The sequence below is a fragment of the Anomalospiza imberbis genome, chromosome 14 (genome assembly GCF_031753505.1).
Source record: "Anomalospiza imberbis isolate Cuckoo-Finch-1a 21T00152 chromosome 14, ASM3175350v1, whole genome shotgun sequence".
In the NCBI taxonomy this organism is placed as follows: Eukaryota; Metazoa; Chordata; class Aves; order Passeriformes; family Viduidae; genus Anomalospiza; species Anomalospiza imberbis.
Genome location: NC_089694.1, coordinates 5,509,194 through 5,531,723, shown reverse-complemented (window position 1 = coordinate 5,531,723; position 22,530 = coordinate 5,509,194). Strand labels below are relative to the sequence as shown.

General features: G+C 48.2%; 1 protein-coding gene across 6 annotated transcripts in view; it reads left to right on the top strand.

Annotated features, from left to right (window-relative positions):
• EDA (ectodysplasin A) overlaps positions 1-22,530 on the top strand; it is a 61,195-nt gene that overhangs the window by 34,836 nt on the left and 3,829 nt on the right. For all 6 annotated transcript variants that reach the window (XM_068204649.1, XM_068204648.1, XM_068204647.1 and 3 more), the window contains exons 2-6: positions 700-805; positions 17,077-17,106; positions 20,134-20,313; positions 21,121-21,155; positions 21,258-21,309. In XM_068204649.1, the coding sequence (XP_068060750.1) occupies positions 700-805; positions 17,077-17,106; positions 20,134-20,313; positions 21,121-21,155; positions 21,258-21,309 (403 nt within the window). The remainder of the gene's footprint in view (positions 1-699; positions 806-17,076; positions 17,107-20,133; positions 20,314-21,120; positions 21,156-21,257; positions 21,310-22,530) is intronic.

Below are 22,530 nucleotides of genomic sequence, written 5' to 3'. Positions count from 1 at the left end.
GTGGAAATAACAGGAAAATGCCGCTGGTGATGAGCTGCCACACCCGGGGGTAGCTGGGATTCTGGTTTCTAACTCCAAATTCCAATTTCTGGTTTGGGATGTTGATCTGTTAAAGACTTTTTAAGGCAGCAGCAATTTTTTCCTGAATAGGCGGTCGCTACATAAAACTTTTGCCTCCTGGCGAATCTCGTGTTACAAATGTTGCTGTAGGTTTAAAGTGTTAATTTATGTGGTATACTGGGTTAGATTTAAAGGTCCCTGAAGACCTTTGAATCTCAGTAGCTAATGAGGCTTTCAGAGAAGAGGTTGAGAGAGGAGAAACTTACTGGCACTGAGTAATGCTGGAGAAAGAGCACCAGGATTGAGCAAGTTTTGCAGAGAAAAATTAGGAATTATCATGTTGGCCTTGGAGGTGTTTGATTATTTCCAGCCATAGGTGTCCCTGCAGCCCTGGCCTGCAGTCCCCCATCTCTTGGGGAAGATTCTCTATGCTGAAACCCCTCAGGTGGAGTTTTCCCAAGTCCTAGACTTGCTGCCAAGGGAACTTGGGATGAGCTGAGATCCGTGAGCAGCCATCTTGCATCCTCCTTGGCTCTCCCGCTCATCCTTGCTGGAAAGGATTTAGCATTTAGGCTCCAATCTCTCAGCTTGGCTGAGCCAGCCATGCAAAGATGCTTAAACTTGTCCCTCTCCTTACAGCTGGCCTTGCTGAACTTCTTTCACCCCGAGGAGAAGCTGCAGATTGGAGAAGAAGGGAGACGTGTCCGTCGGAATAAAAGGAGTAAAGGCAGCGAAGGGCCCGACGGTGAGTCCTGCTCAGTTTCTCCCTGATTTTGGTCCCCTCCCAGACGAGGAATTCCAGGAGTTCTGATTTCTGCAGCTGTAGGGTGAATTAATGCTGGTTAGGAATTCCATTCTTGACTCCTGGAACTGTGCTCATTTAAGGCTTTAATTTGTACTTGTTTGCCCTTATTTGTTGTCCTGCACACCCAACTTCGCTTAAAATCATCAAGGAGCTTTTCTCAATCCAACAAACAGCTGGAAATATCTGCATCCCAAACTGGTGACTGCTTTAAGGGGGTTTTGAGTTACTGTGGAGTCTCAGGTGGGGTCAAAGCCCATGTGAAGGGAAGGCAAAGTTGTACAAAGCTTGGATTAAAAGAGCAGAAAGGTTCCTGATTTCTTTGTGAGGAATTTGATTTCCAGTCCTGGCATTCCATGATTGTCATGACACAAAGACGGGAGCATGAACTACTGGAAGAGCTCCTGTGCTTCCCTACTGCAGGAAAGAGCAGATCCCCTTTTATAGGAGTGGAGAAAGGACTGGATGCCAGGGAAAGCAGGGACAGAACTGATGGAGTTGTGGTTCTGTGCCCAACTCCTTACTCCATTATCATCATTAGTTTTCCAGTCCAGCTCCATGAGTTTCCCATCTCCCCTGAAACCTTTGCAGTTTCACAGTGGAGAAGCATTTCCCTGGGGCTCTGCTCCAAGAAAGAACTTGGTGAAAGTCCCTGGATTCCTCTTGCCTGGAATGCTGACAAGTCTGATGCATTTGGTACAGACTCCCTGAGTGATTCCAGCCCAGTGTGGGCCCTCAGTTTTGGAGCTGGTGTCGCTCTGGTGCTCAGATGGCTCAGGCAGCATCCCAGTCCTTTTCCCAGTCTCCTTGAAATCTATCCCAGTGTCTTAACCAGTTGCTTGTGTAGTAGCAAGTTCCCACTGGAGGCGAGCGACGTCGATGGAGTGCTGCTGGCAGATGTTGGGAGGGATCAACTTCATCCCTCAGGCTGCCTCTGCCTTGCCAGATGTGAAGAGAGCTGCTTAGGAGAGATAGGGAGGCTGAAGGTTGGTGTCTAACGAGGGTTTTCCATCATCCTTGTGCCCAGTGTTGTCCTTTCATGACTGGCATTCCTTTCCCTGATTTCCCTGATGTTCCCTGGATGCTCAGATTTGAGTCACTCCAGAAATACAGAGCACTTCCACCTTTATCCAGTCCTGGGAGGGGAATGGAGCTAGGGAAGGGTCTGGGGCACCAGGAGCAGCTGAGGGAGCTGGGGGGGCTCAGCCTGGAGAAAAGGAGGCTCAGGGGGGACCTTCTGGCTCTGCACAACTCCTGACAGAAGGGAGCAGCTGGGGGGTGTCGGGCTCTGCTCCCAGGGAACAGGGACAGGAGGAGAGGGAATGGCCTCAAGCATGCTAGACGAGGTTCAGGTTGGACATCAGGAGGAATTTCTTCCTGGAAAGGGTGATCAGGCATTGGAAGGAGCTGCCCAGGGAGGTTTCGAGTGCCCATTCCTGTAGGTGTCCAAAGAACAGCCAGATGTGGCACTCAGTGCTCTGGGCTGGGATCAGTCACACGTTGGACTCGGTCTTGGAAGCTTTTTCCAGCCTCACTGATCCTGTGATTCTTACCTGTGTCTCTTTGAAAATTAGGGATTTTGACTCTACAGGTGGTGGAGATGGGAAAAACTGCCAGAGTGACAGGTTGTCATTCTGGTTGTCATTCTGGTTGGTTGGCAAGTGGTTGCCCCATGTTGGCCGTGGTGGTTTTAGAGCTGCATTTAACAAGTGGGAGCTGTCAGGGCAGGGCTTGACCTTGTAACAACCATAAAATCGAGAAACAAACAGAGCCACAGCCTTGGGGAACTCAGGCTGTTTGTTTTAGACCTTTGTGAAGGCATCTCACTGTCAGAACAGGACAATGAATCATTTAACTAATAAATAAAATAATGTCATGGTCCTGATAACACCGTTTTCTTCATGAGTTTCGCAAAGGGAAAGTTGATCAAATCTTTGATCTCCAAAGAGCCTCCCAAAGATAAAAGTGGCTGAACTATAAATTCCCAGAAGGAAGGAGATGTGTTTTCCACTTGATGCCTTGCTAATATTTGTCTGGAATTAATTTTATGAACTTTCAAGTGCTTTTACACATGCAGGGAAAGACCAAAGTGATCTGAGCATGGAGGCTGGGGCTGGAGGAAGGCTGCTCCGACCCTTCCCGGCTCTTCCAGTCCTGCTCATCCTGGTACCAGCAACAGACTGGCTTTGATGATTTATAAACATCAGGGAGAACATGGTTCCTTTCCCAAAAGCTTCTTCTTTTTGGAGGATTTGCTTTCAAGCCTTTTGCTGTGCAAGAGGTGATTTTGGGACAGGGCAGAGCTGGTTCTGTGCAGCCAGGGGAGGGTGATGGTCCTGGCTGTGCCCAGAGCACGGAGCCACAGGGATGGGACATGGGAGCAGCAAAGCTTCTTTGATGTCTCTTTGTTAAAACATCCAAGGAAAATTGTGTGCAAAGCCATTGGTTGGATCCTGTCACTCTCCAACAGGACTCTGGAATTTCAGGGGCTCCTCCTTGGAGGACTCTGGTTTCAGCCTTCTGACCCCTGAGATGTTTAATGGTTGGGTTTACTTAATTTTGGGTTGTGGCCCTGCACCCACGGTGCCCTGGGGCCACTTAAAGCAGCCGAGGTCGTGTCCTGGCCAAGGTCCCTCTCCTTGTCCCTGTATCCTTTCAGCCCTGGGGCATCCCATGGGATCACTGGGGGCTGGTGCCTGTCCCAGCCCTGGAATCATCATCCTGAAGCCACGTTCCAGTCCATGCCACCAGACCCAACTTTTGCACAGCTTTAAAAACTGCCACCAATTTTTAAAGCTTCTCAAGGCCCAGGATTATCCCTTTCCACTCTGTTTTTTCTGCCTCGTTTCTCCTCAGTGCTCCCATCTCCACCTGTTGTTTCATTTCCTTTAATTCTCTAAAACCTGCCCCTCTCCAATGCCTCTTCCCTATTTTTCCTTTCCCCCTCCTTCCCTTTTGCCCTGGTGTATTTATGCTGCCGTGGAACTGCTGCTGCTCCCAGATGAACAAATCATTCTGGAGCTGCTAATTAGCAACAGTTGTGCTAAAAGGAACCATCAAGGATGTTAAATTAGTCCACTTTTAAATAAACTGGGTATGAAATGTTAGATCTCTATTCCCAGAATGCCAGTAAAAATGCTGCTGGCTCTTTGCTAACAAAGCCAAAATCTGGGAGTAGCATGGTTGTAACTCCAGAGACAATTCCGTGCTCTGGAGGTTATAAATAATGACAGAACATTTACAAAGCAGATGTCAATAGGACTCTTTAAAAAACATTGTTTTAAACAAATAAAATAGTTTCTTTTTCTCCTACTTTCATCTCTGTTCCCAGTTAGATCCCTGCCGGGCTGCTTTCCTGGTTTCTGGGTTTTTTTACATTTTGGGTTTGGGGTTGTTGGCTTGTTGTTTTTTTTTTTTTTCCTTTCCTAGATTTTTTTTCATACTGAGCTTGGTGAGAAACATCAGGGATTGTTCTCCAGGCTTTGATTGGGAGCATGGCAGCTGGGAAGAGGCTGAGCAGATGGCTGGCCTTAAGCTGACAACAATTTGGTTCCTACTACTTTGGCAGTTCTTTCTGCTGAGGGAAGTCCTGGAGGAGAACTCCAGCACTGCAAATGGCTTTGGGTGGAAAGGAGAATGAAATTCTGGGGCATTTAAAGCTCTTCCCCATCCCTGCTCCTACCTGGAGCTTTGGAAGTGATGCTCCAGCTACGTGGGTCCAGTTTCACCCTCTTAGGATTTGCTTGGTGGTTTTAGGGTGATTTCACAGTGGTTTTAAGATGGTTTTAGAGTGGGTTTTGAATAGGTTTAGAATGGTCTTCCAGTGTTTTTACAATGGGTTTTGGATGATTTAGCAGGTAGCTGGTGTCAGAACCTGGCTTTGAGAGTGGTTTTAGGGTGCTTCTAGGATGGATTTAGGGTAAAATCTGGATGTTTTCTGGATGGTTTAGCAGGTAGCTGGTGTGAGAGCCTGGCTTTTAGGATGGATATAGGATGGGGTTTGGATAGTGTAGCAGGTAGCTGATGCCAGCCTGGCTTTTAGGAAGATTTCTGGGTGGTTTAGTAGGTAGCTGATGCCAGAGCCTGTGTTTTAGGATGATTTTTGGATGATTTAGCAGGTAGCTGATGCCAGCCTGACTTTTAGGATGTGTTTAGGATGGATTTTGGATGTTTTGGGGATGGTTTAGCAGGTAGCTGATGCCAGTCTGTCTGGGGGTGCCTGGCTCCCTCTAGGCAGCCCCCAGTCCCACAGCTGGCCTGTCCCAGCCATCCCCCTTTCCCGACCCGGCAGCACTGACGATGCAATTGGACTTTTTTTCCACCTTTTTTTTAATATCCAGCTCACAATAGCAACTTTTCCTGCTGGCTTCCTCTCCTGTGGAAAAGGCAGGTTCGTCCCTCTGCCTCCAGAACAATGGGTGCCTTTGTGTTGGCCCTGTGCAATTCCCAAAGCCCCAGCATTCCCAGAAACACAGATGGATGCAGGGCGATAGAGCCTTATTGTGCTCCGAAACCATGGTGATGAGCACGCAGTAAATATTGGACATTTCCTGGATCCTGGAGCACAGGAGACACTCCCAGAAGGAAAGGCTCACCACAAAGTGCTTGTTCTTACTGATTTCCCCCAGAATTTCTCTGATTTCCCCCTAAATGGAAGAAATTGGGAATAATGTGATGTTTTAATCTTTGGGGATAAACTCATCCCTTTCCTGAGATGTTGCTGTCAGTATTTGTTATTACTGTGATAAAATTAAGGCTGCAGCTTATTTACATATCCCTATCTCAGTGTTATTCCCAGGCTTATGATAACAGGGATCTGTTTAAGGTCTTGTCCCTAAAATCCCACAGTGGTGTCTAGGTGCTGGTTCCAGCTCTGTTCCAGCCCTGGCACAGGTTGTGCAGAGAAGCTGTGGATGCTCCTGGAAGTGTCCAAGGCCAGGGTGGACAGAGCTTGGAACAACCTGAGATAGTGGAAGGTGTCCCTGCCCATGGCAGGGGTGGAATGGGAAGAGCTTTAAGGTCCCTTCCAACCAAAACCAGTTTATGATTCTGTGATTGTGCTGAAGTCCAGAATTCCTCACTGAGAGCTCTGCTATGTTGCTGTCCCAGCTGGATGTTAAATAGGAAAAGCTGAGAGAGGCCCAAGCCCAGTTGTGTGGTGTCCAGGGTGAGAAATTATCCTGACTTACAGGGATCACAGTGGTTGGTGTGTCCTGACCCATCCACAACCTCCCTTTGCCCCTGGCTTCTTCAGCAGCCCTTCCAGTTGGGATCTGGATTGTTCCAGAAGCAACTCTGCTACATTATTTGGAAGTTTACAAAGCTGTGATGAGGTGCTGCTGATCTGATCCATCCCTGGAGCTGCTCTGGGGGTGTTTGTCCTTCCCTGGTTGGGATGAGGCTGTGGGGTGGCCACTGAGACATTTGGAGTTGCTGAGGATGAGAAGGAATTCTCTGGTCATTGTCACCTTGGTGGCACTTTCAGACACTTGCTCTGACTGCACTTGTGGGTGGATTCTGAGCTCCCAGGAGCTGTGCTCAAACTTGACCAGAGCTCAGCTCCTTTTCCAGCTGCACTTTGAGCAGCGAGCCACGTTATTGGAAGTGACTGGTGATTCCGTCTGAATTCCACTCCTGAGACCCGCGGCTGTTCGGAACGCCCCGGGTCACACACTGAGCTTCAGGAATCTCACAGAGTTCCTTGTGTTACAAAACAGGGCCAGCACTAATGAGAGGAGAACAGATGTTCCAGAGGGGCAGGAATGTGGCTGCAGCTGAGCTGTGAGTGCAGCTGAGCTGCACCGAGCGCTGGAAATGCCGGACTCCTCTGGAAGCTGCTGCTCCCTCCTCGCAGCATGAGAGGCTCCATTGTCTCCCTGCTGGCGGATTTGCAGCTGAGCTTTGATTTCAGTGGATAAACCCTCAGCCAGGGAGGTTCTGCAGGCTCAGCACGTGCTCCAGGCCCGTCTGGTCACTCCAAGTGGAGAAATTGTTGTGGAACTGGAGCAGATCCACCTGAGCCCCCCAGTCAGGTCCTGCCCTTGCCATCACAAGGATCCTCCTCCTGCAGATTTTGGGATGAATAAGCTTGTTTTTCTGTCTGGGGTGTTATGGGTGACTGAGGGGATCTCATAATCCATACAGGTATCTCCAAAGAGTGTCAGAGGATAGTGCCAGACTCCAGGACAACGGGCAATGCCCATAAACTACAACACAAGGAGTTCCACCTCAACATAAGGAAGAACTTCTTTCCATGGAGGGGGCAGAGACCTGGAACAGCTTCCTAGGGAGGATGTGGAGTCTCCCTCTCTGGAGACATCCCAAGCTCACATGGACATGTTCCTCTGTCACCTGCTCCAAAGGGTGACCCTGCCTAGGACTGGATGATCTCCAGAGGTTCCTTTCAACTATTCTGGGATTCTGTGAACAGCCAAACCTGGAGCTGCTGCGCTGGTTGTGGCAGTTGTGATTGTCCTCACTGTGCCCTCTCTGGGCACTCACTGGAACCCTCTCAGCTGTCACAGAGCTGCACCAGCCCGGATCTGCAGAGCTCCAGTGAGGAATTCCTTGGGGAAAAAGCTGTGAATGAGGCTGGGGCTGAATGTTTTCATGAGGGCTTTGTTGGCCGTGATGTATGGAGACATTGTTGGAGTCCTATCTGATCCCACTAATTCCAGCAGGATTTGGGGAAGTGCCTTAATTGCTTTCAGTGGATAAATGCAGGGGTTGGCTGAGCCAGGCAGCATTCCCTGTGTCCCAGCTCCTTCTGGGACCTCACTTGAGCTTCCCAAGAGTGGTAGAATCTCTCCTGGGTTTCCTTTTTCCTGTTTTTTTCCCTTTTTTTTCTCCCTTATCAAATTCATCCAATCCTCACAAGAGCAATAGGGTCTCTCTTGGGTTTCCTTCTTCTTTCCCCCTTCTTCCCCTTTTTTCCCCTCCTTTTCCCCTGTTTGTAGATTCATCCAGCTGTGAATACGTGTGGCTGCATATGGGCAGATCCTTGGATACAGGCCCCACGTTTTCCCACATAATTAATCCACCAGTTCTCAGGCAGCTGCTCAATGCCATGGAGCTTTTCCATCCAATTAGACAGGATTATGGATGGGAAGAGGAAAAACGCGTCAAGTTCTGCAGGGATGAGACTGTCAGAGAGGTTTCCTCCCACCTGCCCTCGATTCCTTATGGATAACCATGGCAAGAGCTCATTTCAAACATCCAGCAAACAATTCGGGAGAGCCTCTCATACTCCCACTTCAAACCTTGCTGCTGCCCCACTTGGGAATCATTTCTGCTGGAATTCATGACATATGTTCGTTGTTTATCTTAGTGGGATGTGACTGAAAATGTCAGAGTGTTTTGTGTTAGGCAACAACCGAATAAAACAAACAAAATAAAAACACAGCTGTAATGCTACGCTTCAAATTGTTGGATTTAAATATGTGGGATTGATAAAGGAAGCAAGAGGGTGCAGTGGTGGATAGAAAATCGGCCTGGTGACTCCAGCCAGCAGCCAAAAAAAGCCTTGGGATCCTCGAATTAGAACTGGGAATGTTCTTTGTCAGCTCTGTGCTTGGAATCCAACTGAAATGCCTAAAGGGAAACAAAAGGCACATCACATCCTCCTTCCAGAGCCAGCCAGAGGGTGGAAAATGAAATATGATGGCCACAGGTTCTGGTGTGAACCCCAGGAACTTGGCTGGGACTGGTGATGTGGGAGCAGAGCTGAGGAAGGCGGAGATTCCTGTTTGATTGGCTTTTTGTGTTTCTGAGGAGGCAGTGCAAGAGGATTTTGCCAGCAACAGTGGCTCTGGAGTTAATTGGGAGCAGGATTTTGTCTTTGCTCGTGACCACATTTGTGCTGTGGTGTTCTTGCACCTACTCAGAGACTGGAGCTGATTGTTAGAGCTTTCTGGTACCAGCAGCCTGTCCTGGTGCCGTGCCGTTGATCCTACAGTGGATCTGGATGGGATGGAGGAGGTAAATCACCTTGGTTGTTCCCTGTGCCCTGTAAAGCCTTGGAAATTCCTGCTGCAGTGAGCAGGGACACATCTGCCTTGCTCAAGGAAGTTAGGAGGGATTTTCAGCAGAGCTCTGGCTCTTGGAGAGCAGAGTTGAGGTTGTAGAGTGGTGAGAACCCCAGGAGGTGACTGGATCCAGCCTCTCCTCCTAAATGGGACCAGCACTGTGACAACAGCAGAGGTGGCAGACTCTAAAGGACAGGTGCATTCCATCCTGGTTCTCCTACAATCCTCCACCTGTATTTTTCCTCATGCCAAAAAGCACTCAGGAAGGAGTGCTGATGGGGCTCTACCTGCTCCCTTCAGACAGTACCTGGTGTCCTTTGAGTCCCATCATCCTTCTGAAGGTGGAAAAACCTGTGGAATGCATGAGCACAGCTAATTAATCCTGCTCCTTTTGTCCTTTCCAGCTGGGGGGTTGCTCCTCCCAGCACCTTTACCTGGAGCAAAAATCAGGTTGATGACTGGTTGTCCCTTAGGTCTGTCTCCTGTTCACACTTTGGTTCTGATCATCTGCAGTAATTAGATTTTTTTTCCCTTGAATATGATTAAAGATCAGGTTAAACAACCTTACTGCCACTATTGGCATTATCTGTAAATTTGAGTTTAACTGTCCTTAGGAGCTTCACCAAATGATTCCCCAAGGAGTCCTGGGTTTTGTCAAGCCAAGCAAAAATATCTGAGTACTGGCAGGAGAAAAAAAACTTTCTCAACAGCAAAAAAAGCCCTGTTCCTGATGAGATCTTACGTGGTCTGAAGCTGTTTGAGAAGAGAGATTGTGGCTCTCTGGCATCTTGTGTCTCTCCAGGGATTCCAGGGATGAGCTGTGACTTCCCTCCATTTGTTTTCAGCCCGATGAGCTTGAACTGGGGGCTGGTGTTTGGGATCAGAGGAATGGGGAGGGAGCAGGCTACTGATCCATGGAGCTCCTGGAGCAGCATCTGCTCATCTGGATGACACATGGATGGAGGTTTGTCCTTTGGTGGAATGTGAGGAGAGGAGCAGGGAGGCAGCAAAGGCCACTCTCATCCCTAAGCCACCACATGAGAGATGATTCCCAGCCCTTGGTGCTGAGGCATGAGCTCTTCTCACACCCTGTGGCCAAGCAGCCCCAGGAGTGACCTCAGTGCAGGACACTTCCCCTGGAGGCACATGAAAAGTCCATCAGAGATGAAGAATTGCCTCAAAAATTGGATGGAGCCAAGGGAGTGCCTCAGCAGAATCCAAAATGAGCTGCAAACTGTCCTTGATCTCCCAAGCTGGTGGAGACCGGCTTTGGGCTGGGGCAGTCCTGCACAGGGCTGGGGGGTCACGAGTGTCACTGTTCCCAAGCCATTTCTGGGGACTCAGCAGTTTCCCACTCCACAATGGGACAGGGCAACACAAAGCAAAGAATCCTGCAATTCAGGGCTTGTGTTGTGCAGGTGGAGCAGGGTGGGATGTCCCTCTGGTGACTCTGGAAATGGCATGGGACCAAGATGCCATTGGGTGAAGGACGGGGAGGGAGCGCTGGCTTGTGGGGTGCTGTTGTGGAGCATCTTGATTTAAGGTGTAACCAGGCAAAGGCCATTAAGGGTGGGTGTGTTCACACGTGCATTTTAAGGGGTTTTAAAGCAAGGTTGAAACAAAAACAGGGAGAGAAAGAAAAGTGGTGACTGAGAAAAGCTGGAATGCCCTGGGCTCTGCCCTATGAACTCACACATCCCACAGTGCTGTTTCATCCTTTCCCTACTTTGTGTCATGAATTCCCTCCCCATTCTCTTACCAAACATATTCTCTGAATTCAGATTTGTTGAAGTTAGTTTTTGTTCACACCCCTGGCTTGGGTTCCTGTTAGTGAGGGCAGCACTTTTCCTCCACTCTCAGCAGAGGATCCCCCTTCCTCATCAAAAAGCCACCCTGGGAAGATGTGCCAGAATTCTGTAGTAGCACAGGATGTGATTTACTTCTGGGATGTTTTCCTTGATTTATTATTTATCATTTTCTGCAGTAATAATCCCAAATCTGCTCTTCAGCAGACCCATTGCTTTCTCTGGAGTTGGTAAAGAAGCACTTTCTTTTTCAGGGAAAAGGGAAAATATTCCTCTTGTTTCAGTGTTTGTATCACTGACTGATAGTTCAGTAGGGTCCAAGAAGCTTTCATCTGGATAGACCAAATTTCCTGAAAATATTGAAAACATATTGGTTCCAAACCTCCCCCGAAACCACGTGTTCTAGATTAGGCATGTGTTGGGAGCTTTCCCCAATCCACTGGAATCTGGCATTAATAACCCCACACTTAAAAATATTTGAAAAGCTTTACATTTCTTCTGCCCATGAGAATGAAGTGAATGTCACTGCTGGAAAGGCAGCTGCCAGGTTCTGGAGGTTTCTTATTCATTGGGAAAATTGACATCCCGGATGGCAGGAGGTCCATCATCACCTGGAATCTCGAGGAACACCCAAGCTGCTCTTTCCACCTTTGGTATTGGTCAAATAGGGATAGAGGGGTTGCTTGATGGGTAGGACTTAACCCAGAGTCCTTGAGGCTGGAAAAGCCCTCCAAGATCATCCAGTCCAAGCTGTGACTGATCCCCACCTTGTCCCCAACCCAGGACACGGAGGGCCACATCCAGGCCTTCCTTGGACACCTCCAGGGGTGGGGGACTCCACCACTTCCTGTTTTTGAAAGGACCTACAAGGAAGCCAGAGGGGAACTCGTCATCAGGAATGGTAGTGACAGGACAATGAGAAATGGGTGCAAACTGAACGAGGGGCAATTTTTGGATATATGGGAGGAATTCTTCCCTATGTGGTTGCTGAGGGACTGGAATGGATTTCTCAATGAAGCTGTGGCTGTCCCATCCTGGGAAGTGTCCAAGGCCTGGTGGGACAGGGCTTGGAACAACCTGGGCTAGTGGGAGGTGTCCCTGCCTCTGCCCCTTCCCATTCTGGGATGAGCGTTAAGGTGCTTCCAGCCCAAAACATTCCATGATTCTATGACTTAATGATTTAGTGTTTATTTTATGGAAGAGTGAGACATGGTGTGGTGTGTCTGAATGATGCTGACATCTCATTAATCACCATGATTTTGTCTCTGATCTGTAACCTGGGATAAGGATAATTCCTCAGTACCTCCATCCTCTCATCTCCCGGGGTGGAGGGGAGATGGAAACACAGAGGTGCCTCAGGTGAATTACCTGGTCTTACGTGTCCCCAGACCAGTGTCACACTTAGGGAAGAAGATTAAGGATGTTCCATAGTAACTCAGTGCTAGGAAATAGGAGAAGGATCAGTAATTCTAAATGAATGATGAAAACAGGCACAATCTCCATCTCCAAAGGATGGATGGAGGATGGATACCCAAAACTGGTGACTGCTGCCATGTACCTTTCCCAAACTGGACAAACACCTTAAAGACATCACTTGGTGTCATGTCCTGAAGCAAATGATGCTGCTAAAACATGGTTTTGGCATTCCATGGCTTTCTTCTGCTCTTGGCAGCCGGGAATTCCAGCACGTTCAGCACCTCCTTAGGTATATTCTTTGTTTGGCTGATTCCTATAATGGTCAACCTTTCATAGGTTTGATATAAAATCAGCATAATTACAAAGATCTGTTCCTGTCCATAAAACCAGTTGGAACTGTTTGGCAGGAATTTAAACTATTTCTTGTTAATCCACACAAACAGCTAATAAGGGAATGCAGGGGTTTTTTAATATCCTATTTATATCAGCAGATGTCCTAAAGAAGTTTGGGATATTTCTGTATTTATAGTAAATCATAGCAGTGTGTAGCGTGCAGAAAGAGAGATTGGAGGGGGTGCAAAGTCAACTCTATTAATCTTGCTGAGAGCAAACATGTCACATGTAATATCCTTGAGTTGCATCACCATCTGGGATTTTTCTGAAGGCCTTGGAATTGATCCAGCAGATGGTACGGCTGCAGGAGCTGGGGCTGGAACCTGCTCCCTGAAGCATGGGGAGATGTCTTCTGCTGCTGGCTGGGCCACAGCTGGGGGTTGGCACAACAAAAATTCATCTCTTGCAAGTGTTTCCCTCAGCTTCAAGTGAGATGTTTGCATCTGAACCCAAAGTGCTTCTGCTAGAAGGGGCTTGGAATTGTTTGGAGTGGCTTGGAATGGTTTGTAGCCTTCCACTTTTGGTGGCTCTGTTTGGGTTGAGGTCTTTTATCATCATATAGTGACGTCTTTCCTGCTTGTGCCTTTCCCTCTAGGTTTACCCCTCCTGCAAGACTGGCATTCCCTCCTTTTCTGATGCCTTCCCATTCTATTTTCCCAGCAGTTGTGGAAAATCAGCTTTTGGAGGGGTCTAGCTCTGGAGTGCCGCTCACAGCCAGGGTTTCCAGAGCCCAGTGTGCAGCATTCCTGCTCCCTGGTGCAATTCTGTCCTGTGATGAGGAATTCAGCTGGTCTGCGTTACTGCAGCAGAGTCAAGGGCTTTTCCTACAGGAGATCCAGGGAAGGAAATATCAGTGGTGGGAGTAGATCAGGTAGCTGCAATGTTTCCAGCAGCAGCTTCAGTAGCGATGGCTTTGGTGGTTAGGCAAAAATATTACCAAAAGTAACATTCCAAAGGGACTGGCAGACTTTAGAGAGACTTTCCAGCCATGACCTTTGACACAGGAGGGCTCACTCTGAGCCAGAAGATCCCCTCCAGAACTGTGCTTCTCCTTGGAAGCTTTCTCATTCCCAGCTCAATGGTCTTGGGGAGCAGTTTGGATGTGCCAGCACTGTTCTTGAAGCCCTCCAGGTGTTCTTCTTTTCTCAGTGGTGCTCTCACCCCTTTCCCAGTGCTGGTGGCCACCAAGGCAAGCTCACTTGCCCACTTCTTGCCTTTTCCAGGAGCCTTTCTGTGGAATTCCTATCGTTTCAATTCATCTTTCTGTATCAGGTGATCTGGATTGACTTCACTGTTCCCAGGATTTCCTCAACCCTTCACTAAGTGGCAGCAGGATTTCCCCATGTTTTCCAGAGTTATTCCCATTTTAGGATTGTGTTTCTGCCTTGCTGGCTGAGCAGCAGCAGCTGAGCACGTGCAGGTGTCCTCCAGCATCCACCAGAACACTTTATTATTTCCCATGTATATATATTTTATAGGACTGTATATTTTGTATGACTGAATCTCATTCCATGCTTATTATCCTTCAAAGCCATCCAGCCTGTCCTCCTCTTCCAATCCTTTTCTCTATTAACAGTTCTGGCCAACTTTCCTCCCCCTAAACAAGGGGGTGAACAGAGCTGACAACTCCTTCAAGGAGGGGTCAGAGTTTAAACATATATTTAATTCCAGTTGAAAGATCAGAAAAACAGAAGGGGATGGACTTCCCGAGGTCTGGGCCTGGTTTGACCTCAAAGGAGAACAGGCAGCATGTGGAAAGGGAGAGGTGGGATTAGTGGGAAGAAGGACAGGAGTCAAGAAGAATAACTGTACTTGGGTAGATGTCACCTTCAATCCTGGCAGCTGGGACCACCTGGATCTCTGGGACATTCCTGATGGATATGGGAAGGGATTAATGAGGAGCAGAAAGGTGCACTCATAAAGGTGCACATTGTAAAGAAGGGAAAAGAGGTGCCAGGGAACAGCTGAGAGGTTTGGTTGCTCTCAGATCCCATTGGGATTGGAATAAATCCTCAACTGCATCATGGCAAAGTCCCTGAAATCAGGTGTGCGAGATGTTGATCAGCCAGAAGTTCTTCCAAGTCAAATGAGTTTCATTCTCCATGAAGGTGGCAGGTCTGTAGACTCTGGAGCAGCAGAAGATATCCTGTAATTTGTTTTTTTATACTCCTGGACAGTGAAGGAACAGAGTGGATACACCTGTGATCCACGTCTTGGAGTGGAAAAAGACAAAGTTTTCTCTTAGGCCATCCTTGGAATCAAGGCCTGCATGAAGCTACAGTAAATAAATGGTTTGCATAACTTGTAGGTATTTAACCATCAATTGAGAAGTAACCAGTGGGTCAGATATATCATGGAATCCCAGACTGGTTTGGGTGGGAAGGACCTTATCATTTACCTCATTCCACTCCCATGGGCAGGGACACCTTCCCCTATCCCAGGTTGCTCCAAGCCCCATCCAACCTAGCCTTGGACACTTCCAGGGGATGGGGTATCATTATATATTATAATGATATTATCTGTGTATTCAACCATGGCATTTAACAAGTTCAAATATTTTAAAAAGTATTTTTAAATATTTTAACAAGTTTTATGTTTAAATATTGGGTTGTGGCCTCTGAAAACCCTGGCAGAAAGGATTTTTTAATTACCATTTTTCTCCTCTGCACATCAATGTTGGGACAACGTCCATCAAGCCAAGTTTTCAAGCCTTATGCCTCAACACCTCAGCACCTGAGAGGAATATTGATCTGAAATTTTGGTGGCCCTCAGCTTAGTCAGTAACTTATTACCATTTTGGCCTAAATGGAGCAGTACCTCATGAACTTCCCATTTTGAGCAGAACCAAGGGAATTCTGCTGTATCAGAAGCTTCAGCTCCATGCTCCAATTAAACAGTCCCCCCCTGCTCTCGGGAGGCGAACAGATGCAAACCCCAGAGAGACTCAGAAGCTCCCAAGCTTAATAATCCTGGTTTTCTTTTCCCCTCGTGTCAGGAATATTTTTGTGTCTGTCGAAAGCTCCACTTGCAGATCCATAACATCTCTCTCTGTCGTGCCTGGAACAGATGCGTGTGTTGTAATATAGACTGCGAACATTGACATCCCATGTGGTTCTCATTCCTCCCAGTCATCTTTGAAGCTAATTGGATCCAGCCAGCCCAAATGTGTCTGGCTGGCCACAGCTATTTGTACTTTCACTCTGGTTCTGGTGCTAATGGTGGGATCTATGGAACATGAAATAAACTCTCGTGACTCCGAGGGCTGCCGAGGCACAGCCGCTCGCGTCTCGCTGCTTGGGATGGGCTGGGATTTTTTTTTTCCTCTTCTAATGTTGTTCAGTGGCTGGTGGCTACAATGAGGACTGGCAGGGCTCAGAAGTGCAGAATCAGGAGCCTGGTTGTCCAGTCTGAAAGGTTTTGTAGTCTGATGTGGCTTCCTAGTGGTATACTGGGATGGCATCGTTAGGAATCCATGTGTTGTCCAACCTGTGAATATTATAACAAAATAGTATAAAAATATTATTAACAATAGGGAATTAGCAGAAATTATCATTTAGATGGCAGGACCTTAAAGCTCATTCATCCCCATGGGCAGGGACACCTTCCACTATTCCAGGTTGCTCCAAGCCCTGGTTGTCCAGCCTGGCCTTGGACACTTTAGGGTTTGGGGCAGCCACAGCTTCTCTGGGCAACCTGTGCCAGACCCTCACAGGGAGGAATTTCTCCCTTAATTTATATAAATCATATAAATTATATTATCTCCCATTTATAGATAGTCTTTTACAGATAATGCCTTTTATAGCTAATACCATCATTCTCCCATGACCCAACAGCACAATGTAGGAAAATCAGTATTCCTGTTGGAAAGGCATCAGTAAGGTTGATGGGTAATTTCTCTGGTCCTTTTCCTGTCTTTCTTCTACCTGTCCATGGGAAAAAGGCTCTTCTGTTTGGAATTTACCTTTCCCCACCCCCGCAGACTCAAAGCAACCTCATTACTTTCAATTGGTTATGATTTTATCACAGTTAAAGGTGATTTCAGTCATTGCTGTGCTAAACCCCAGGTTTTAGAGGGATTTCCCTGATGAATAGCAAGGGAGTATTTGGGGATTTTTGCAGTTAATTCCCATACATGATGAATTCTTGGGGAAGCAGTGGAACATGTTTCACACTTCAGCCTCTGCTCACAAAGTGCTGTCATTTCTCAGCTTCACTGTAAATATTTTCTCTCCGTACTCGGGAGGTTTGGGTTCCCATTGTTTCAAACAGCCAGTTCAGAATAATTCTTTGCTTTTGTGGTTTTTTAGTGTTTTATTCTTATTTTTAAACAACTTGGCTCACAGGGGGTCAGCAGGGGGTTGGACCAGATGATCTTTAAAGGTCCCTTCAAACCCCAACCACTCTGTGATGCTCTGAAATTTGGGTTACTGGTCTCAGCTGAGACCATTCCTGTGCTGCTGCATGGGCCACAAATACATCCATTGTCCACTTGGAAAATAAAATGGCAATGGGGATTTTCTCTGATGAAATGATCTCTGAATTTCACTAATTTTCTTTCTTTTTTTCCCCTTTGTAGGTCCAAGTTCAGTGAAAAACAAGAAAAAGGGTAAGTTTGAGTTTTAACTGAATTTTCCTTTTTGTGCTTTGTGAATTCTCTTCAGCCAACACAAAGGAGAAACCAATGGCAGTTTCCCTCTCCAGGAAAGGCTAGAATAACACCCACAAGCACCCCTTAAAACCTCCTTAAATACTGAAAGAAGTTAATTATGTTGTACAGAAGTAACTCTGAAGATTCTCCAATTGAAGACTTGAGTTGAGTCAGTACCGAATACCAGGAGCTGTTGGTGTTTGCCAGCCTTGGCTTTCATCTCAATCCTGCCAACCTGCAGCTTGGATTGTCCTTCAGACCCACCAAACTCAGCATGAACACACTTTGCATCCTGCTTTTCCTTGTGTTAACATCCAAATTATCATTTTATGAGCCCCTTCTGAGTGTTGCTCAGCCCTCAAGGTTTTATGGAATTTGTAATGCTCCTCAGGCAGTTTGCAGTGGATTGTTGGGATTTGGGTTATTCAGGCAACCCTGGTTTGGGGGTTCCTGATGCCATCCTTGTTTCTGTATGTCTGCTGGAAGCACTTAGGGTCATATACTTAGGGTCCCACGTTTACTTCCAGGAGTTTGAGCGAGTCCAAGGATCCAAGCAGTCGCGTTTTCCATGTCTGTACTACTGCAGTAGCACATCAAATGGCTTTAATCTTTGGATGCAAACTCCAGAGCCACAGCTGAGAGGTGGGAACAGGCCATGCTTAGCAACTTCATTTGTTTTTACTCTGAGAAGCAGCGTAAAATTTTATGTTGGAGAAGTTTGTCCTAACAAAGCTCAACCCGCGTTCAATCAGCCCAACAAATAACAACTGATGGCTGTAGCCTCCGGAGCAATTCCAGAGGGGCAGGGGGATCTCCTGGAGCTGGATTGTGTACAGCTGTATAAAGTAGCTTAATTTTATGGTATTGTCACATGTAATTCTTTTTAGAGTTCCAGTTCATTGTTTGATGAGTGAGGATTATGGAGAACTCCCTGCTTCTGCCTGCTCTGAGTTTCAGAGCCCATGGGTACGGACATGGGAGACTTGGCAGGCTGGGATTTGGGTGCTGGGACCCTCCTCGGAGACCTGATAAGGGAGCTATCAGATAATAAATGGAATATCTTTTGTCTTGTGAGGTTTGTTAATGCAGAGAAGTGGATGAAATGCCTTGAAGGAGGGAAAGGCACAGAAATGTGTGGCTGGGATGAGCGATTGTGTCACTGCTCAAGCAGCAGCTCCCTGAGTAGCAGAGCAGATTTTGGAGGCAGATGAGTTAAACCAGCTGTGATGTGCATCCCTCTTGGGAAAGGAAGCCTAGAGTGACAGCAGCAGCATTCCCAACTCCCTGTCTGCAATCCTCCCCTGGGATGGCCTGGATTGGAGGGATGTCAGTGAGAGGAGTTTGGTGTAGTTTAGGGAAAATACGTGTGGTTCAAGGTGATCATTTCCAAAGCAGGGCATCATCCTGAGGAGAACTACTGGATTAGAGGAAGGCTGGATTGTAGCCAGCTCAGGTTGGAAGTCATGGCTGCTGATTTGGAGAGAAATATTGCTGTGGAGATTTGTCCCCTAAAGCCTTTTCCTACTTTTTGTAGGATACCAGTGTGGCTTTACTCACCCCTGCTTATTTTAACTTCATTTTCTGCACATTTAAATTATGCCCACAGTTGTCCCACCCTGATGTCCTTGTGCTCCTAGCTAGTGGCCATCCAGAGATTCCCAGTCCTGTGCTAAAATAGATGGATTTTTCCTTACACTTGTGTCCATTACAAGGATGGATATTAGTAGAGAAACAAGTACATAAATGTACTCAGAAACTATTCCTACAACTATAATTTCATATCCCAACTGCTGCTGTCATATAAATACGAATTTAATTCTGTCCTACTGGGGACCTTGTGGCAGCAATTGAAGAGATTTTGCTCAGTTGATGTTCCTTGGCAGAAAAGCTGTTCCAAAGTGGCTTTTAAAAAACTACATCAAAAGAACATAATTTTTGTCAGGAATGTCAAAAATCAGGAGAGCAGGGACCAGGATTTCCCTGCAGAGTTTGTTTCATCCCACTCTTTTTATGTAGGAGTCATTCCTGATGTGGTTATGTCATTTCTCTTCCTTGGGACGTGTGAGGTGTTTGAGGATCATGGTGGGGAAGAAGGTTTTTACCACGAGGCTGGTAAAATACTGGGACAGGTTGTCCAGGGAAACTGTGGCTGCCCCTGGATCCCTGGAAGTGTCCAAGGCCAGCTTGGACAGGGCTTGGAGCAACCTGGGATAGTGGAAGGTGTCCCTGCCCATGGCAGGGGTGGGCTTTAAGGTTCTTTCCAACCCAAACCAGTCTGGGATCTGTGATTGTAACAATTCCTCCGTGTTTCCATCCCCTGGATGGGGTTAGTCCTTCCCGAGGCCCTCCCTCCATCCAAAGCCCAAAATATTGAATTATTTTGAGGCACAAGCAGCACAGGGGCTCCTCCAGCAATGCTGGGGAAGAGCTGGAGCTCAGCTCTGAACTGCCCTCTGGAGGAGACCAAGCCACGGGGATCATCTCCCAGTCCTAATCCTGTGCAACAGGTAGGAAAGATGATCCCTGTTTTCCATCGAAACCCAGCAAACGGAGCAACTGCAGAGTGGTTCACGTGGACCAGAACAGCCCAGCTGTGGCTGGGTACGTTGGAATGTGCTGTGGGAACATCCTGACTGCATCCAGAGATCATCCCAGGTCCATAGGGATGTGACCAGCCCCAGGGCATGGGACTTGAGGACTGACCCCATGCCGAGAGCCTGTGGGAAGAGCCCCCCTGAGCCTCCATCCCTTGAGAGGCCCCAGAGAGTCCCCGTGTCTCGTTTAAGTGTAATTCCCAACAGGAAGGAGCCTGCAGGGTGGTGACCTGGTCCTGCCCTACTGGCAGTGTTGTCCTCGTGGTGTGGAGCCGTAGGACACCCACCCCGGTTGTCCTGAGCCAGGAGTGATCCATCCCCATCCTCCCATTTCCCGCAGCTCCAATCCCACCCCACAGCCCCAGGTGATGCCTGTGCTTGTGTTTTCCAGGTAAAAAGGCTGGTCCTCCAGGGCCCAACGGTCCCCAAGGGCCACCAGGGCCTCCCGGGCCACAGGGTCCCCCCGGCATTCCCGGCATCCCTGGGATTCCAGGCACAACTGTCATGGGACCGCCCGGCCCCCCTGGCCCGCCGGGCCCTCAGGGACCACCCGGAGTGCAGGGCCCCTCAGGTAAGGATCCATCCGTGCTCTCTGCTCCGAGCTGGACGGGCGGGAATGCCGGAGATGTCACCGGAGCATCCGGACACCATGGCACAAGGCCTGGAGCAGGACTGGGGTGTCCTGGGCCATGTGAGACAGGGCTTGGAGCAACCTATGGAAGGTGTCCCTGCCCATGGAGGGGTGGAACTTAATGGGCTTTAAGGTCCCTTCTGACCCAAACCATGCTGAATTTCTGGGATTCTGGGATTCCATGGCTCTGAATGGCCAGGAGCAGCAGGAGCCCCTCAGCTCTGTGCTGTGCTGCCACGGGCATCTCCTCCTTAATTAGGATTTGGCTCCCAGGGAAGGGAGATGGAATGGATGACCTGCAGAGGGAAACTTGGCATCTTGGCAGCCAAGAGGTTTTATTGCCACTGTGGATCAGGGAATGGATTGTGCAATTTTTCCTTCTAGTGGGAACCTGTTGAATAACAAAGAATTTTGATGGTTGGACAGAAATGCTGGGAATAAACTAGGGAAATATAGGATGAGTCCTTTTCTTCCTTATGTGCTGTTTAATATTTTTAAATATTTAATATTTATGTTTTATATATTTTAATATTACCTGCACCCCATATCCCTCCCCCTGTTAAATCAGAGGTTTTAATGGTTATTATGGAGCAAGAAAAGTGATTTATATGGGGCTTCAGGTTTATTTTGGAGTAAAAAAAGGTTATTTATAAGGGGTTTAAGGTTTATTTTGGGATAAAAGAAGTTTTATTTATGGGATTTTTCACTCAACTTTCCTCTTCAATGATTTGGAATTGCCTTTTGCAGGTGCCACAGACAAGGCCAGCTCCAGAGATATCCAGGTGGGTTGATCTTTCCATGGAAAAACTCAGCTTTGGGCGGCATTTTTGTGGACTGGCGCAGTGCTTCCCATTAATCCTCGATCCCTGTGCTCTCCCTTGCAGCCAGCTGTGGTCCATCTCCAAGGCCAAGGCTCAGCAATCCAAGTGAAGAATGGTAAGGATCTCTTGATAATTGTGGGTACTGGGAAGAGCCCCTCCTGCACCCATAGAGTTCCTGGATCCCTGTCCATCCCATGACACAGCTCCAAGATGATCCCTGCCCATCCCTGCCCTCCGATACCCCTGCCCAGATCCCCCAAGAAGAGTCTTGTGTGGAGTCTCCACCTCCATTTCCCCTGAGCTCCTGTTTATTTCCCAGATGATCCCTGCTCTGCACACCCCAGTAATTCCATCCCACTGAATCTCCCTTCTCCCTGACCTCCAGGTACATCTTGTGCCTCCCCAGCCCCTCCATGACCAGGCCTTTTTTCTCCCCACTCTATTTTAAGCCCTCAGTGGATCCTTGTCCTGTCTCTTCCCCATTTGCCAATTTTCCTCCAGTTTCCCAGGAATTTAAGGCAGGGAAGACCCAGTGGTGAGGGCACACAGAGGTGTCCATCCCTTCCTGAGATCCCCTGAGCACCTCTGTCCCCACCAATAGCCTTTAATCCCAGATCCTGCCGAGCCACTTCCCATCCACAGGCAGCTCCTTGCTCTCCTTCTCCTTCCCAGATCTCCATCCAAATTCTCCTCAAGTTCCTGCTCTCCTTGCCAACAGCTGGGGCTCATTCATCACCTCCTGCCTCCCTGCTCTGACTGTGCTGGAGAGGAGCTGGCTTGTCCCCTCCCTGAGTCCCCACGTGCAGCTCCCCAGGGACCACATCCATCCATCCTTACCCCAGTCCCAGACTGGGAGGGACTCCCGAGGGTGGGGGCAGCAGGAAGGGGCTGCAGGATCCCCATCCACAAGTTCCTGCCTCACGTGGGGTGGGGAGGGCTGGCCACTGCTTCTGTGGGAAGGCAGCTTTCCCTGTGAGCAGTGGCAGCTGGAATTTCTCATGGACAGGGATTTGTGCTTGCAGCTCCCCAAAATTAAAAGGAAACCGCCCGTTCCCAGGAACAATGTGAGGGAAAAGATGCTGTTTGCTTATGTTCAGAAAGCAATTATCCCTTCATTACTGGGAATGCTGAGGGTTTACTGAGGGTTTCCAGAGGGAACGCTGCTCTCTAAGAGCGGGAATGCCCTGTGAGTGTCCTTCCCTGCTGCTCAGGAACAATCCAGAGCTGGGAGCCAGGAATGCTGTCCAGCTGCCAGCCTGGCGAGCTCCAACTGATGCACAGAATATTCTTAGCTGGAAGGGACCCACAAGGATCATCAAGTCCAACTCTTAAGTAA